The sequence below is a fragment of the Diplotaxodon limnothrissa genome, linkage group LG18 (assembly GCF_057381915.1).
Source record: "Diplotaxodon limnothrissa isolate DT_005_m linkage group LG18, D_limnothrissa_male_GT1.1, whole genome shotgun sequence".
NCBI lineage: Eukaryota > Metazoa > Chordata > Actinopteri > Cichliformes > Cichlidae > Diplotaxodon > Diplotaxodon limnothrissa.
The window spans coordinates 10,225,916-10,244,137 of NC_140613.1; the positions used below are offsets into that span (position 1 = coordinate 10,225,916).

The following is an 18,222-nucleotide window of genomic DNA, read 5'->3' on the forward strand; positions in this document are numbered from 1 at the left end:
TGTGGACACCCGCAACGTGTTGTTGTTGTTGTTCTTATGTGCTTTCATGTTTGCTGAGAGAATGTTGTTCTTGCAAACTGGAGGTTACGCAAAGGTATCCCAACAGGTATCCCAAAGCTAGGCTAAATACGTTTCAAGTCAGGAAATAACATGCTTGGGTTGTAGCATGACTAGAAAAAGTTGTATTTTCAGAAATAACATGAGAACGTTTGGAAAATGTCATAATACACAGGATAGAATTGCAACCTCTTTCTATTTTTTTATATAAAGAAAGAGAAAAATGTATGTGTCAGGACATGATATACAAATAAAAAACTTATTTGGTCCTTTACAAGTTCTAAAATTATTTAAACAAAACCTCAGGTAAACAATGACACATAATATATTAAACTGTCTTATTATTTATTTAACTGAGCAAAAATGCAGAAACCATGAGTGAAAAACTAAGTCCGCCCCATGATTCAATTACTCGTTGAACCACCTTTATTAGCAATTAACTTTTTTCATAATTTTCCACGTGATGCTACTACTAGATGCTACTTTTGGATTTGAGTCAGGTTAAGTTTTAGACTTCAGGCCATTGCGACGCTTTGATTCTTGTTTTGTGGGCAATTTGGATCATTATCCTGTTGCATGGTGCAGTTTTAGCCCAGCTTTAGCTCCAGCTGTCAGATGGATCGTCACTGTTTCACTCAATCACTATAAGGTGACCAGGTCCTGCAGCTGAAAAAAACAGCCTCAAATCATCACTCCCCCGCCACTGTGGTTGACAACTGGTATGAGGTGTTAGTGTTGATATTCTGTTTGGTTTTCGCTGTGCACTACGGCCAAGGCTCTCCACTTCGGTCTCATCGGTTCTTTGGTTTGTTCAGATGCAAATTTACAAACCTAGGCCACGGTGCCATGTTCTTTTTAGAGAGAAGAGGCTTTCACCAGGTATCCTTTCCAAACAAGCTATACTTGTTCAGTCTTTTTCTAATTCTACTGTCATGAACTTTAACATTTAACATGCTGCTTTCTGGGACGTCCACTCCTGGGGAGATTGGCAACTTGTGCGTAATCTTTCTCCCTGGGAAGGATTATATTTTTGAAAATGGACTTGCAACCCTTCCTGGATTGCTGGGCAGCATCCTTAAATGCTTGAGACCACGAAAAAGCCAAAACGTTTGCTTGTGTTTGTTTGTTGCTCACAATTAATAGTCATAAGTTAATCAAGTGCATTTGATTAGCAGCACCTGGCTGCTACTCACTCTCTTAATTCCTATAGACACAGTGAGGGTGCACGTAGTTTTTCCAACACTGCTCTTTCATTTATGTCTTGGTTTTTATTAAATGAATAATATTTAATATGTCATGTTTTGTACCTATTTATAAGACTTGTTGAAGACCAGATGAACTAAAAGAGATTGTACTTTCTTTTTCATATGACTGTACATGTACTTGTATATAAATGTTTTTCTTGATGTGTTTTTGTTGCTTTTAAAACTTTTTTTTTTAATCCCTCTCAGGAGTTCTTTGATCACGCAAAGAAGCTGTGGGACGACGAAGGAGTGAAAGCATGCTTTGAGAGGTCCAATGAATACCAGCTCATCGACTGTGCACAATAGTGAGTTCAAACCTTCATAATACATTTTACGGAGTTCACTTCATGAACACATGCTTTTATGTACTTGGTGGTTTGTGCTGCTATAAATGGGAAGGATAAAGGACCTGGTTTGTTTTTCATCCTGCAAATTATAATCTCTGCTTCATCTACCCCCTTGGTTTTTTGGGCTGTTTTTTTTTTTTTTTTTTTTTTTCCCCCCTGTCGCCTTTGAGGTGAAAGCTCTGCAGTGTCTGTTGGTGTCATGTCGTATATGAATGTGGCTAAGATATGTTTACTCTGGGTGTGGCAAATTGAGCAAGAGCTGTAGCTGTCCATTGGAAAATTTAGCATATCTCTCCTCATATCAGTGTTTGGCTTTTCTCCATGGCAATATGCAAAGCCTGGTCTGACCTGTATTAAAATGCCCCAGTGTTAAATTTATTGAAGCTGTTCTATTGAAAACTGTAATTAGGTAATGATGGTGTAATCTTGCAGTTCGGGGGTGTCAAACTCAGTTTAGCACATAAACCACATAAAGTTAAATTTGGTCTTGGCTAGACGGCTGTTTCCTGCAATCTATAACTGATTAAATGCCTCTAAATCAGTTCTTTCTTTTTGGTATTAAGTAGCGTAGCTGAAACTTTCTGAGGGTCTTCTGTTTTCATTGCTATCGTTGTTGTTATTGTGGTGGTGATTGTTGTTATTGTTGCAAAACTGATGTACAGCCTGAGATATGCAGTTTTGAGAAACATAATCGTAAAGAAATACTTATGTAGAAAATCAAAGAAACCTGTTGGTGGGCTTTGGCTTAACTGTGCTCTAAGAAACATATTAGTTGGCAGCTCTTTCACATAATTAAAAAAAGGTGAGAATTTCTCTTAACTTGGGGAAAAAACAAAGTAAAAAAAACAAACAGGAATTTTGTTATTGAATGGAATAATAACAGTAAAAAAAATGCCTAATTTTTTTTCATTCCTTGGTTTTGTATGGCTGGCTATCTATAATGTCAATGATGTAGACATGAAAGGAACAGTTTGGGCTCTCATGAAGTGATCCTCCAAATACTGTCCAGCATATAGGTCTTGTTTAATAGCAACTTTTACAATTTGCCAATCCATTAGATGGGCCAGATTAGTCCCTTTGTTAGGCCACTATCCCTGCTCTAGTTAAAGCTAGTATTTTTCAACTGTTTAAGTAAGACAAACATCTACCTTCGGGTTGGTTCACTAAATAACAGTGTAAAGTGTAGCAGCTACGATCTTAGTCCAGCTGAACTGTAGATGTAGTAAGTACTGATACTGCAGTGTGCAGGGTGCTGAAACTGATGTCACTTTGAGGAGAGTCCCGGATTGTTTTTACGGCTCCTAAAGCACTTTGGGCCACCATAGGGAGCTGGTTGTACACTAGGAAGGGCCCCTCTGTTCCCTGTAAAAGGAAGTTTGGATATGCAAAAGGATTCACTGATTACAGTGCTCTCTTTCTGCTTCTCCTCTGACTCACCTCTGGAGTCACATGTAAATATGAGGATATGTACATGCTGTGGGCTCAGGAGTCCCCTCCCATCCCAAAGGTTGGCTCCCTTTATCTCTGAGGGTTCGATCAAAGCGAGGTCATTATAGTAAACTAAAGTAAAACTGCAAACTAAATCTAGGTGTGGTAAAACATTGGCAGTTAACTGACCCCCCCCCCAAAAAAAAACAAAAAAACAAAACAAACCAAACCAAACAAACAAAAAGAAAACAAACAAAAAAAACCTAGACTTGGGGGGGAAAAAATAAATAAATAGATAAATGAACTTACAAAGTGAATTAATATAAAATGTAGAGGAAGTGTTCTTAGGATGTCTTTACAGTGGTGTGGTAATGTCACATCTATTACAATTTTCTTAAATACCTGTCCCTTAAAATATATATTTATAATTGAAAAGACTAAAACTAACAAAAACTGGAAGAAGCAAGCCCACTCTGGAAACTAACTGAAGCCAAACTGAATTCAAAGCTAAAACGCATTAGAAGATACAAAACTAATAACTCGAGGTCACAAGCAGGCTACATCAGTGACTGGTGTGTTCATGTTTGGAGTGTAGAGAGAGTTTTTAATTTTCCCCTAAATATCTTCTGTTCCTCGAACATTAATGTAACTTTTGTTGTTGTTCCCCTGCCTGTGAGGAGCGTCCATAGAAAGAAGAGAAAAAGTCAGGTGATGGTTAGAGAGTCACATGAATCTGTAAGGTGGAGCTGTTACAGTCCACACGGCCTGTGTTTGTCTTTGCTGCTCTGAGTCAGTCTGCGTGTTGTAGGGCAGCGCAAAAAAGAAAGAAAGAAAAGAGCATGTTGTGTTTATTTTAGTCCATATCCCAGTGTCATGGTGACATCATTTAATATCGTGGTACCATAAACATTTCAGATCTTTGTTAGTTCCTCGTCACAAATGCTGCAAATGCTTCTGAATGTTGAAATCTCCAGGAATATTGTCATAGCTGAAACCACTGAGGCTTGCAGCTAGCCCGAGTGCTGATAATACAGCTGTCCTGTGACATGAGCAAACATTAACACAGTAAAATGAAGACAATGAAAAGCATACAGTGTTTCAGTGCTTCATGTGTTACTTCTCTGTTGTGTGTATTGATTTTGAACTTGGTTGCTATGCCTTTTTCTGTCCTACATCTACTGTTTTGAATGAGGGGGGGGGGGGGGGGGGGGGGAAATACTGCCAAATGATTGAAGTCAGATTTTTTTTTCCCTCTCTATTTTCATCCTCCTCCTCCACAAAAATATCATTCATTCTTTCTGCTCTCCTCTGCCTGTCATTTTATCCTCCTATCTCTGCCTCTCTGCTCCTGTTTGGGCAGTTATACAATAATGTTTGGTCAAGGAATCATCATCGGGGCGCCCCTCTAGCACGTGCCCCATGTACCGAAGGCTGCAGCGGCATGGGTTTGAGTACGCCCCAGGCCAATTTGCTGTGTTATATTCCCCATCTCTCGCCCCCGCTTTACTTTTTTTTTTTTTTTTTTTTCTCTATCACAAAATAAAATCTTTAGAATAAACATTACCTTATTTGTTAAACTTAAAGCTTTGTGACTTTTCATCTCAGAATGTTTTTTCTTTGAAAGATAAAGTTGTGTAATAATCTAACTGTGGTGCTGTAAATTTATTTGACATAAACAGAAATATTAAATCTTGAAAAAAAATGAATGGTCTAACCATTTTGATAACTGCTAGGCTTTTTGCACCATGTTCCTAAATCTTGCTTTTCAGCAGAAACCTCACAGTATCCCTGTGTTGCCTGAGCCGTGTGTTTTGATTGAAGGCTGGAAATTGTCAGACTCCACAGCCTCTCGCTTACTTCCTCTCGGTTCTAACCTCTGTATGAACTCTCATAGATACTCTGTCCTACATGGCAACAGACATGTATGTGTAAAGGTCCACACATATACACATGCACACCTATTGTTGTTATGACCACGAACTGTTCTGAGTAACCATCCTGGAAGTTGTGGCAGACTGCTTCAGCTGCCAACTGGGTTAAAAGAAAGGGAGCATAGGTCCTTCTGTTGGAGACTGGGTGTATTAAATCAAATGTTTGTGTTTTGATATCAGTATTTTTTTTATTTTTTTGTGAATGTCTCTTGTTGTTTAGGCTTTGCTTTTTAAAGGTCCCATAATCTACCACTTTATTGTGGTAGATTATGGGACATTATTGTTAGCCTCATATTTTCCCACTATAGATATCTGAACTTTGAGGGTAGCTTTGAATTGAACTGGAATGGCTGCTGGCCCCGCCCCTAGGAAGAGGGCCAATTTAATTAGTGCAGCGCATTATACAGAGCTGAGACACTTTGGTTTATGTGTAAATACAGTTTCATTCTCAGAACAGGGTTAGATTTTTGCCAGACTACATCGAGATCACGAAATCCGGATTTCAGCGGTGTAGAGCAGCGGCCTGGTAAATGGCTTGCCTCTGTTCGCTCTGTGGTCAAAATATTGGTGGAAATATTGACTCTGATGGCTGCATTAAAGTCAATATTTCACCTTGTTTTGTTGCCTGACACTAGGAAAAGAAAACTATGTGAGAAGAGATTTAATGTGATTTTTGGCTGTGTTAAAATGGAGCGTAGAGTAGAAGTGACACAAACAGATGTAATGGATTAACAGAAACGGAGCGAATTAAGCTGCACTGAAGCACATACACTGGTATGAACACAGAGTGACACACATGCACTCGGTATATAAAGAAAGCTATTTTCTCTTGCGCCCTTGTAACAAGTGGTTGATAGATATGAGAGTTATATGCTGGACGCCCTTCCTGATCAAACCACAAAGTTTCCACAGTTCATGAGGCATACATGGTATCAACCAAAGCTAACAATCATGCTAGCTTCATTAGCCCTGCTCGAATACAACAGGGTTGTCCTGGTGTATCTGATTTCTCTGTGCTGGTGTTGTTCCTGCATCATCATGTTGTTGTGATGTCATAAGTTTGGAATATGCTGGGAAAAGAAAAAAAGCTCTCTCCTGGAACAGATGGTAACCATTTAAAGTATTTACTTTATTAATCAATTCAATATAACAGGTATATATTCAGGTTAACTTTGCTGTTAGTTAAATTTGGGTTATTTATGTTGTTGTTTTTAACAGTATTAGCTAACTTCTCAGGTAATGCTAACTGAATTCTGAGATAATGTAATTGGTTGGTTGCGGTGTTGATCCTGGACCAACACTGTTGTGATGATGTGGGAACAACTTCGCCACAGGGATATCAGATCATGCGAGTTGTCCTACGATTGTGGGGACATTGCCGTCTAAAGTAATTCACTTGAGTTTTCAGTTCCTCAGATGGCGGGAGAATCTAAACTTGGTTATTACCTCTGATGTTAGCAGTATACTAAGATTCTCCCTGGAAAACGTCAGCACAAGTTGTATTACAAGCTTGTAACACTCACATAGTATAAAACCGCATTGTCATGACTTTTATTTCAGTTTTATTTCATATCTTACTCTCTTTTTATTTATATTTAAACACCATGCTGATTAGTGGGGCTGTGCTGGTGACTCCTTGATCTTGATAGCAATTAGTTTTGCTAATCAGTCACTATGCAGGTTTAGCAAAAAGGAAATAACCTATATGTAGCTCACTTTTTGCGATTTGTGGTTTTGCAACAATGCCACCAGAACACATTTTGGTTAGATTTAGCTAGATGTCATATTTAGATTTTACAAGGGCGGATTATATACTTCTTCTGTTTCATTTGTGTTGTCCTTCACAGACCTTGCACCACTGGCAGATATATTTTTTCCAGCCAGCCTAACGCTGGATGGCCCATCGGACAGAGGCACAGGAAATAAGTACGGGCCGATGGCAGGCGCTTGTTATGCCAAAGAGCATGTCCATATCGATGTTTTTGGAATCCTGTCACCCATCGATCTGGCCTCTGCATTGCACATTTATACGTTTTAAGAGCACAGATATGTGTCTGCCAGCTGATTGATTATAAGCTATTTTCAGCTGCGGCAGGCTGGTTCCATCGCAATGCCTTGGATGTGTCAACGGCAAAATCAAACACTTTTTCACATGCAAATCTGAACTCCCAGGCCTGCTGCTGTGGTGAATGTTCCCACAGCAAATATGACACAAAACATGGCACAAATAATATGTTGAGATTCATCATCATACCAGTGCTAGATGCTGTTTAGGCTGGTATGAAACTCTCTTGTGTTAGTGTGCTTGATGATGATGATGGCTGGGATGTTGGGCTGCAGCAGCCAAACAGGATTGGGCCAGAGGAGAGCTACACTGGATGGTGGTGGTACTGAGTAAATTGGCTGTGAACAAGTTGGGGCTTATTCCTGCAATGAGGATGAGGCCTGAGATGCCTTAGAGGTTTTTGTTTTTTTTTTTTTTTAATAAATGTACCACAAACTCAGAGCAGCCAACCATGTACTTCCTCTGGTGACTTTGTCTCAACAGGAACACAATAATTTAATGCTAAGATTTGTGTGTACATTATAGTTCACAAATTGAGTTGGGTTTTTGTAATGTCTTATTGTTTCATAGTTTTGTGTTTTTGTTTTGGTTTTTTTCTCTGTTTTCATTTCAGTTTTTTTTTATTTTTTTTTTTTTTATTTTTTTTTTTTTATTAGTCTATTTTTTTAGTCTTTTAAATGATCATAATATAATTTTTAGGGGCATGATTTAAGAGATTTAGCGTATGGATTATGAAACAAACAACAGGCAAATGTTCTTTGATCAAATGAAAAGGAATCTGAATCTTTTTTAGATGGTTTAACAGCAACAAAAGATGTAGTTCATAAAGAGGTGGTTTGATATAGGTATAGTTAAGATTTTATGCTTTTTTTTTTTTTGCTATTTCCGAATTTTAAAATAATACATAGACACTCACCTTTATATTTGTAAACATATGTAAGCATAGTGCATGTTATTCTGTAAATGGAAAATGATGGAGTCACCTTTTGATAATACACCCTGACTTTGTACCACAGTCTGTGATATATATATATATATATATATATACATACACACACACACACCAGCTTGTTTTTAAGGTCATTAGTGTTTCTTAAACTGAAACTGTTCAGTTGTTATTCATCAAGTACAAAAACAGGAAACAAAAATCCAAATTAGTTGCTAATATAATTGCTAATTAGTTATTGTTATGTGAAAACGCCTGCTTTGACTAAGAATTTTTTATTTATTTATTTTTAATTTAAGCAAGTTTCAAAACTCAACTTCGGGTTCTTAGGTTTAAAACTGGGATTTGAGTTTGTGACTGACATGTGGTGCATGTTTAATCAGGTTAGGATGTTATGTTGTGAAAATGGCCACAGCAGAGGCACACCTAGGATGGGCCAGGTATCCAACTGTCCTGCAGAGTCCCGGAGATCGGGCTTGACTGTGGGTGGATAAGTCTAAGGCTTGACTAGGCTGGGGCTGGGGTTTAGTGCTGGTCACGGGACTCTGCCACCAGCCTGGGGGCCACTGACACAGTCATCTGGGGCTGTAAAGTGCTAAGAATGGTTGGCATTGTCAGCCAGCCCCAGCCCCTGAAGGCCCTACAGAAACAGAGGGGCTAGGCTTCACAAACAGTGGCTCTCCTCAATAAGGAGCCTCTTCTGTTCATGGAAGAGCCAGAGAGAGCGATATTTATACACTGGCTGCATGTCACTGCTGCTTTTTTGTGTCACCAATAAGTTGCTTGAATTCTTAATGTTTTAGTTGATCTGATGTACCGCCTATAATGATGAGCCTGAATGACTCTACTTGTGTTTATGTTTCAGTGTAAGAACTTTTATTCTGATCAGTTGTTTTTATCACATAAGAAATATTTGTCCCCCTGGAAGCTGTTAAACCTTCATGGACTCTGTTGATTTGTATGGATTGCTGCTTGCATAAGTTATATTCGGGTTACTTTCACAGTTTAAATTTATGCATCATCTAAGTGGTATGACACTGACACTATGAAGATTTTCTTTCACACGGGATGAAAGCTACGTTACTGATCTCTGTCAGTCAACACAGTCCATGAGGTTTGTGAGTCTGATGATGGCTGTAAGAACATGTCATGCTAAAGGTGCAGCGGTATTTTCTACTTCCGGTCATATGGATTGATGTCAGCCTATCACCAAAAGAGACAACTGTTGGTTTATCTGTGCTGTTGCATCAATTTTGACTTGTATTTTACTTGTAATGTCTGAATTTCTGGCTGAGATGACCTTTTTGCTGATCCAGATACATGTTCCAGGCTTTATTTGTTTTGTGTGTTTTTATATTTTCTTCATTTTTTTTTCTAGAGGAATCATCTTTACAAACAATGTAGTAGACTTGTTTTGAGGTTTTTAAGCTTTTCTTTGCACAATCCCACTGATGATGGGTTGGCCATTGCCAATATTAGTCTGATATATTATTGGAGCTCTTCTTTTGACTTGGCTTCAGGAGTTTTGGGCGTTATTAACCTGTCCCGTCATTCAGCGGAGTGGTTTGGGACCTTTGTCAGTGCTGATGACAAACCTAGATAAGCTGGCTGTGTGAGGATTTACAGAACTTCCAGAAACACCAACAGTCTAAAGATTTAAAATCCACATAGTTATGATTACTTTAACAACAGCCAATGAGAGACGCAAGTCTGAAAGAAATGAAAGTTTGAAACGGCAGCCTTGAAACAACAAGCTACTACAACTGTCAGTTGGGCTGTTGAGAAGAGGATTTGTGATATGTGCCAACAACACAACTTCACATACACCGCTAGTCCTGGATTAGCAGTGTTGTTAGGCAGTGGTAAATATTTTTGCCTTTGAGGCTAACGTCAGCTAACGTACTGCTGCTGACAAATATTACTGCGAGTTAACCTCCACCATCCACATTTTTTTCGATTCAGCTTTCTGCCTTTCTTCTCACTGCACAGTGTGGCTAAAGTACAAGAAACTGGATGCATCACAGTTTAAAGTTTTGCTGCCTTTGTGTTTTCAAACTCGTAGCGTGTGCATGTTTCAGATTTGAGACAACTGTAAACTTCTTGTGTGCATGATGCACACTGATATTAATATTTGGTGGGATTTTAAAACCCATGTACTTTAAGTCAGACAGAAATATGAAAATTTTTAAACATATAAACAAACATCAACTATTGGCCTGACTTTAATTTCAAGTACAGTATCAGGCCAGAATTAGACAGAGTTGAATCCCAATGGCACAGTAGTTTTTATTTTGATGGAAAAATAGAGAAGCATTTGTTGGCAGGTAGGAAGTGGACTGGAGGAAGAAATGAATGAGGAAGAGGAACATTTTGGTAGCGTTATGGTGAGAGTTTTTTCTTTTCTTTTTATTTCCCAGCTCTAAAGTTGTAAACAACCAAACAAATGTTCCTCATTATGTTAGATTCAACCACCAAACAGGCCATAGAAACAGCACACCTTGTTGTTCGGGTAAGAACATTTTAAAGGCATTAAAAAAATTACGGCTTTATCTCTTTTTTTTTTTTTTTTTTTTTAAGGCATGAATGCTTGGTAAACAAATTTTAAATGGTTTCAAACAAATTAAAACTCTTCTAGCTCTGTTTTTCATTTACATTATCGCTACATTACTAATTAAAAAAATTAAATACTTTGTACATAAAATGAGTCATGTAAAACCATAATCCAGATTAACAAAAACCTTTGTGTCGCTTGTTAAAATCAGATGACCCTCCTGTCAGCTGACTGAGGAATAATCAAAGGACGCACTATGGAACTGTGTGTGTTTGTGTTTGGCTGTATCTGTGAGTTGAGGGAAAGGAAGGAGTGGTTTTGCACTGAAATGTAGGATCAGATCTGCTGCAACCTCAGTGGGACACCATCTACACAAACCACTGTCCTTAAGGTTGTTAGAGCCCCCTGTGGGACCGAGCCGTTCTCTCTTTTCAGTCGTCTCTTGAGGCCAGAAAGCGATAGCAGAGAGGATGTTGCGGAGCACATGAGAACACATGCCAAGCCTTTTCCCTGAGAGAGAGTGTGTGTATGTGTGTCTGTGTGTTAACCGCTTTTTACTTGAAGATGTTTTAAGTGATGCCCTATGTGTGCCTGAGATTTTAGTTTTCCTCTAACTTAATTGTTTTGTCTATTCGTTGAGTTATAGATTCAAACAGCCAGCCTGGGTGGACATTTGAAAGCGGTTAAGAAAGCCTAAAGCTGCCCTGCGTTGCATGCTACATGCCACAAGATTGGCTACACTGCCAATGTGTTTTTATTTTGTTTCTAGAGACCAGAGGCTCTGACAGCTTCTTTTAGCCTGAGGAGAATCACATTAGAAACACCACTCATTTCCATAGCACCTGATACACATTTTGGCTAAAGTGTCTAACATGTAAATCTGTGTCGTAATGTACAGTATGAAAAAAGTAAATCATCACTATGGCGGTTTTAAGCTCAGTGTAAGCAGTGCTGCAGAGGACGATGAGAACTTATGCTCCACTTAAAGATTTGGGGGGTGGGGAGGCTATAAATAGATTTTTTATTTTTGGGTTAAAATGCACGTCCAGCAGAGAGACAGAGCGAGCCTCGTGAATGGTGGATATCTGTGAGTCTGTTACTGTGTGCGCCGACCACACACATACACAAATACCTTTCTCTCTCTCTCTCTCACACACACACGCACACACACACCCCCTGCTGTTGACCAGGAGTGTAAAGGCATAGTCTGCTGGAGGACAGCAGTGGCGCTGCAGGTTCCCTGCTCAGAGATTGTGGAATGGTTGTCCATAGATCCCATCCCCTCCCTCCCTCCCTCCTCCCCCTTTTTTACTCCTCCTCTCTCCCCCTCGCTCTCTATCGCTCTCTCTTTACTGAGACTCCCCCTCCTCTCTCTCCCCCTATGTCGCTCCCTTTTCTCCCCCCACCCCCCTTAGAGCTTATGTAAACTAGCTGTGGAGCCAGGGCAAGCTGAGGCTATTTTTAGCAGCAGCACTGCAGAGCAGAAACTGGCTAGGGTCACGTGTGCGAAGCCGAATCAAAGGGAGTATCCCGGCAATGCGCTGTAAACAAAGGGAAGGTCAGTAGCAGAAGGTGAGACACAAAACGCCTCTGTGTTGGTTTTGTGTGTTTCTGTATATGTGTGTGTGTGTGTGTGTGCGTGCGTGTGAGAGGGAGACTATACACTTCCTGACTATACTTTCTCTTAATGCCCTGACATAAAACAAATCATTGTAAGTGTATGAATGCACTCATATGCTTCCCTGCTTTCTCTGTCTCCCCTTGCCCCACACACACGCACACACCCACACAGCTCAACCATTTCTTTCACTGCTGAGACAGACAGAGGGGAAGCTGAATGGATCAAAGTGAGGTTTGACACGCGAGGATACATTTTGCTGCCTAATCATGACCAGGCCTCCTCATTGGCTCCACACTCTCTCCCAGGCCTAGCAGAGTGAGCTACACACAGACTCTGAGCCATGCAGAATCTACGAGGGGGCACATGACTATGTGTGTTTAGCATGTTTTGTCACACATGGGGATTTCAAACCCTCAGAGCACCACTTCAAGGTTGGCCTCAATGCGTTCAGTAGCATGCAGGGCCAGTTATCAGCAAGTCCAGAGGATAGTTGTGTCCAGCCACACCCAGGCAAAAGGTCTCCCTCCACCTCAGCCACTAGTCAAACAAGCCTCACCTTTCACCTCCTGTGGAACGTGGTCAGAATGGGACACAATGCTATTAATAGAAACCTTTTTATATAGATATTTTTTTTGGTGTCACAGCGGTTTGTTGACAGTTTGAGCTGTAGGGTGTTTTGTCAGGCTGAGCTAAAAGAGGTAGCTTGGAGGCTAACTTAAGTAAACACTTGGTTGGGTGATTTATTGTTGCAGGCATTTGTAACCTGAGATTTTACAGCTTTATTATACTGAAAGTAACCACGTAGACATGGCTATCCCCCCCTCCACCCCCCCACCCGAGTCTAAGAGGGTCATGAAAAGAGAATATGCTACACCAGCGAACATCCGGTTCTTCCTCTTCTTCTTTTCCTGTTGTGGTTTTTCAGTGACTGATACTCTCCACTAAAGCAATATTTATTCAGAAATGTAATTCTTCTGCTGATGTGCTTTCACAGCTGCTACAGGTTACAGATGTACTTACATGTGCATGTTATGAAATAGTCTCCATGTGTGAATACTGGAATATAATGCCCGTACAAAGTAATCAGTTGATTTACATTTCCTTGTTTCATTTTCTCAGTCGTGTGGGTTTTAAGATTCGACTATATATATTTCAGTATTTGGGTGTATTATTAAATATTAGACGTTACTAAAAATTGTTACATTTAAACTTGGTTTAATATTTTCTACTTTACACCTGTATTTGTTATAAAAATGCATCTGGTGCCATTTTACCAGACATGATACATTCACAGAAGATTACTACTAGTAGTTGTAGTGCTGCTGCTTCTGCTGCTGTTGCTGTGACTGAAATGGATGTAGGATTTGTTGACAGAGCTGCAGTTGAGATGTTTTTTTTTTTTTAAAGAACCATTTCAGATATATTGGTGTCACTGATTTTTATGACTGGTGTTTATTTTCAAATTCACGACTTTGATTAGGTAGACATATTTCAAATATGTTGGCCTAATGAAAAGCAAAGGAGACTTATTGTGCTCTCATCTCATAGAACCCAAGGTGTGCCCAGTGTTTTGTTTTTTTTCTAGGTAGAAAGTTCTGTCTGCCTTGTGGCAGGTATTCACAATTTTATTAAATAGTACATTGAGTAAGGTTTTTTTTTCCCCGCTACTACAATAATCTGTGATACCTGTTTGAGTCCTCTGACCCTGTTTTGCACTTGTTAACTGGGAAAATAATGACACGATGCACTCATCCCACTAATCACAAACACATCAAATCATGTCTCTTCCATTTCCCCTGATCTGCTTGCATCACAGGAATGTGAGGGAACTAATTTGTACGAGGGATGTTCCTGGTGACTAATTTACTAGTCAAAGAACATTAACCAAAATTAAGAAAGTAATCCACAAAAAGATAAAAGTTGAGTGCAGGCTAAACTTTGTCCGCACAATATTTGAGAGTTGTGTGAGACTGCTGAATCACATTTTATTCAGTATTCACTTCAGTCGTTTTCATTGCTGCTGAAATGTGTGGTTAATTGTGGCAAGCTTGGCACACACAGGTGACAGCAGTAGACTTTCTTACCTTGCATGTTGATGTCCACACATCTGTTGGGTTTTATGGAAGTTTTTCTCTGACACAGTCCAGAGACATACTAGATTAAAAAAACCAATAGTAATAATAAAAAACTGCAGAACTGTGCTGGGTTTTGTGGTTCTCTATGCGAGACAGAGGGAGTACTAATGAAATAATGAAATATGAGCTTGTTTTACATGCTAGCATTTCAGCTGCCAACTAGCAAAGGCAGAAACTATTAACCATTCAGGTGAATGATTTAATCTAAAACAATAGCTGGACTAAACTGCTGCGTTTTAAGGTGGTTTGAATTTTTGATTGTGTGAGATGTGTTTATCCCTGTGTATAGCTTAAACAAGGCTGCCTCGGTTTCACCAGTGGTTTGCATTTACCACTTGGTTGTAAAGCATCATTTTCATTTTGATGTGTGTCACCTGGGCCACACCTGTTTCAGTTATTCTTGTGGTTTAATGCCCTGTTGTTGTTGTTTTTTTGTTTTTGTATTTTAAACTTTGCCACAACCAACACTTTGTCTCTGAAGTTCTGCCTGACTTGGTGTGTTCTTTGCATGCATCACACAACATTTTACGTAGCTCCCATTCACTTAAATTGTGGCTGTTGATTTTGGTTGAATGGTTCAAGAAGTTACTTAATACTTTTATCTTGACCTTGATAGAAAATGTCAGGAGATCAAGGAAAGAATTAATAAGGACATGGGAAGAGAGAGCTGCGGTGTGCAAGGAGTCCAACTGCACTCAAAAAGCTTCTTTAATAATGTGATGGTTGATGCCAGTGACATGGTTCTGCAGTATGGTGGTGTACCTCTGAAGATGGACTACAAAAAGTGAATATTTTAAGTTTCAAAGTCCTTCCACTTTGTTTTGTCCACTTTTTAAAAATGTAAATCTACGGCCTGCACACAGCGCAAAATCCTGATAACCACATTTTATTGCTGCAGTATAATATCCATCATTCACAAAACACATCAGCAGGTTATGACATGAAATGGAAAACACACTGTTAACATTTACATGATCTGTGTCTCTTGTCAGCTATGTTGATCGTTTGTTTCTAATGACGGTTGCGAAGTGGGTTGCTATGAATTATGGGATAGCATTAGCTTCTTTCCTTTCATAAAGGATGCTCCAGTGTATCCTCTCTTAAAGCGGGAAATAAATGAAGCATTGAAGGACCTTCCCGGAGTATCTAGAGAATTCGATCCAGCTCTTATTAAGGCTGCCACGCAGATACTTCCTGGTCACTTCACTCTGTAAGCAGATTTGACCATTCATCCAGAACTTGTGGTTGTATTTTACTCGTGAGCATGAGAAGGTGGATTTGGAAAATAATCTAAGCCGTGAGCTCGTGGTGGTCTCCCACCAAACATACAGATGCAGTATACAGTGACACAAATACAGTAATAGAAAGCCAGCGCAGGCCACGGTTCTGCTGTGTGTTGATGTATGAGTGCGTCTGGGAATGGAAGGATACAAGTGCAGCCTGGCTTAGGAAGAGAGGGAGAGAGAGGAGTGGTATGGACTGTCTGGGGTTGCCATGGGAACCCAGCTGCTAAAACCAGGCAGGGTCAGTGTGGAAGAGAGGCTGCATGCAGCGTGAGAGAAGGGATGCCACCCGGAGGCCTGTTTGCAAACTACACAAACATCATACGCACTGAAGTTCAGGCTGAATTCATCTTTAAATAGTAAGAAAGGAAAAAGAATATTAGCTCTGTTTAGTGCAGAGTTTTCTTTCATCCTCTGTCATTATGGATTATTTCCTATCACCCGGTTGTTCAGGCCTGTAGAGCTTAGTTCAGGCTTATGCAATCTGCACTGATACTGTAGACGCCCCTGTCTAATATTAGTCATTGGTTATTGACTTTTGATTAGGGGAAAAGAGGAAAAGCTCATTTTCACTGGGTCACTGGTTTACTTCCAAGCGGAACAACTAATTTGACATAGAGGCTGCTGTTGTTTACAGGCAAGAGATTTGAAACCTGCTCGATAATGTTGATTTAGACTATTTTTACTAGGTTTTCTATTTCTGGCACAGACTCATTCAGTAGCTTACTGACAGCGCATCGATGTCGGGCTTCAATATTATTTAGAGAAACCCATAAGTCAATGGCACAGTGAGAACTGTATTTGGGAGCTCCACATGGGACACAGTTCACTCCCAATGTTCCCACTGTAGCTCCAATTCAGAGGCTGAGACTATTTTAAACAGAGGTAATGTAATGGTCCACACAGACACTAAGCAGAGACAAAAGGGCATTACAGGCTATTTTACATTTTTATACAACACCTTTCAAAACCATGACTTGATGCCGGCCTGGAAGGCGAAATGGAGGCCTTGAGATAAAGCAGGCTCTTTTGTTTACACAAGATTTGGTTTGACTTTCAGGAGTGTCTCCGTTCTTGCTCCTATATTTAGGAAGTACCCACTGAGCCGTTGATGGATTTGTCTAGTTTCAGATCCATCTCCCAAACTGCACAGTGTTCCTGTTTGGATGGATGAGCTGAACCCCCCGGGCTTGGATCTTTCCAGCAGGTGACCGGGATCCTGCACAGCTCCACCTTCGCTGTGTCCCACTGCACGTGGCCCTGCGTGCTGTACCAGCTCAATACATCGGACAGGCCGTGTTATGTGACGAGCTGTGCAGCGCTGCCAGTTTTGTTAGGATACTGGGCGTGTTTTGTAAGAGAAGACAGATGAAGTGTTGAGTGGAAGTTCTTCTTTAAGTTTACAGTTGGTGTGTAGATACTAGTTTAGGTTAGACTTTTTGAAATGAGTACAAGTACAGCTGAAAACATTAGTCTGCTGATATAAATATAATCAACTCTTTGGTCATTTTTTAAAAAGAAATCTGCATTACTAAAGTGTTTTCAGCAACAATAACAGAATACGCTGCTTTTTGTTTTTATGAAATTTTTGTAAATTCATGGCATTATGTTTTTGCAAAAAGTCTCTGTCGCCTTATTTGACATAAGTTTATGCATTTTCCTGTTATTTCTAACCATTTCATAAACATGGCTATTATGCTAAAGTAAATTCCGGTAGTTTTCCTTTCCTTTCGGGGGCACACCAAAAATTCCTCAAAGCAGGAAAAACCCCAGCACTGCTAGCTTGAGAAAAAGTAGACACCTGAATTTGTTATCTTTGGCTGTTGGAAATTGTAATCATCTTCTGACATTTTATAGCCGCAGTTGTTAATAGAAGTGGGAAAGTCCTCAGAGAAAGTGGTAATTCATTTAAACACAGTTAAAATGGGAAATACTGAACTAGAGATGGCACGATACCACTTTTTTATGTCCGATACCGATACCGATATCATAAATTTGGATATCTGCCGATACCGATATGAATCCGATATAGTGTTTTTTAATCAACAAAACTGTTTTTTAAAATATCTTGCTGCATTTTGCAAGTCTGCAAGTTCATACTCAAGTTTAAAACAACAACTACACTAAAGCTATTCTGTTATACCTGTATACAAAAAAAATATTTCATAGTTCAGCAATACTGATCAATCTAATAAACTTAGACCTACACCATCCTCCCTATTCTGGTATTTTAAAGAGTACTTAGCGTAAATATTAAGCAACCTAACTAATAGGGTTCCAACTCCCAGCAACAACAAAAATAAATAAATAAAAAATAGGGAACCACCCCTCACGCGCCACCTCATGATGCTTAATCGACGTAATCAACCTTAATTTGATGCAGTGTAAAAAAAAAATGCACAGAAATCAATTATTTTTCAAGAAATATTAAATAGATTCAACATCTTTCTTCAACAAAATTGCAGACTGCACAGATGGTACCTTCCCAAAGTAAAAAGTACTATAGCTTACTAGGGTATATATATTAGACTTAACAGTTACTATATACAGTAATTGACTTCTATTCATTTTACATCAAATTAAAACTTTGGGTGTCAGATAATTATTTATTAAA

General features: G+C 39.4%; 1 protein-coding gene across 2 annotated transcripts in view; it reads left to right on the forward strand.

The window, feature by feature from the left end:
* The window catches only part of gnal2 (guanine nucleotide binding protein (G protein), alpha activating activity polypeptide, olfactory type 2), a 55,067-nt gene that overhangs the window by 21,964 nt on the left and 14,881 nt on the right, over window positions 1-18,222 (forward strand). For both annotated transcript variants that reach the window (XM_085378215.1, XM_085378216.1), the window contains exon 5: window positions 1,509-1,606. In XM_085378215.1, coding sequence (XP_085234341.1) covers window positions 1,509-1,606 — 98 coding nt within the window. The remainder of the gene's footprint in view (window positions 1-1,508; window positions 1,607-18,222) is intronic.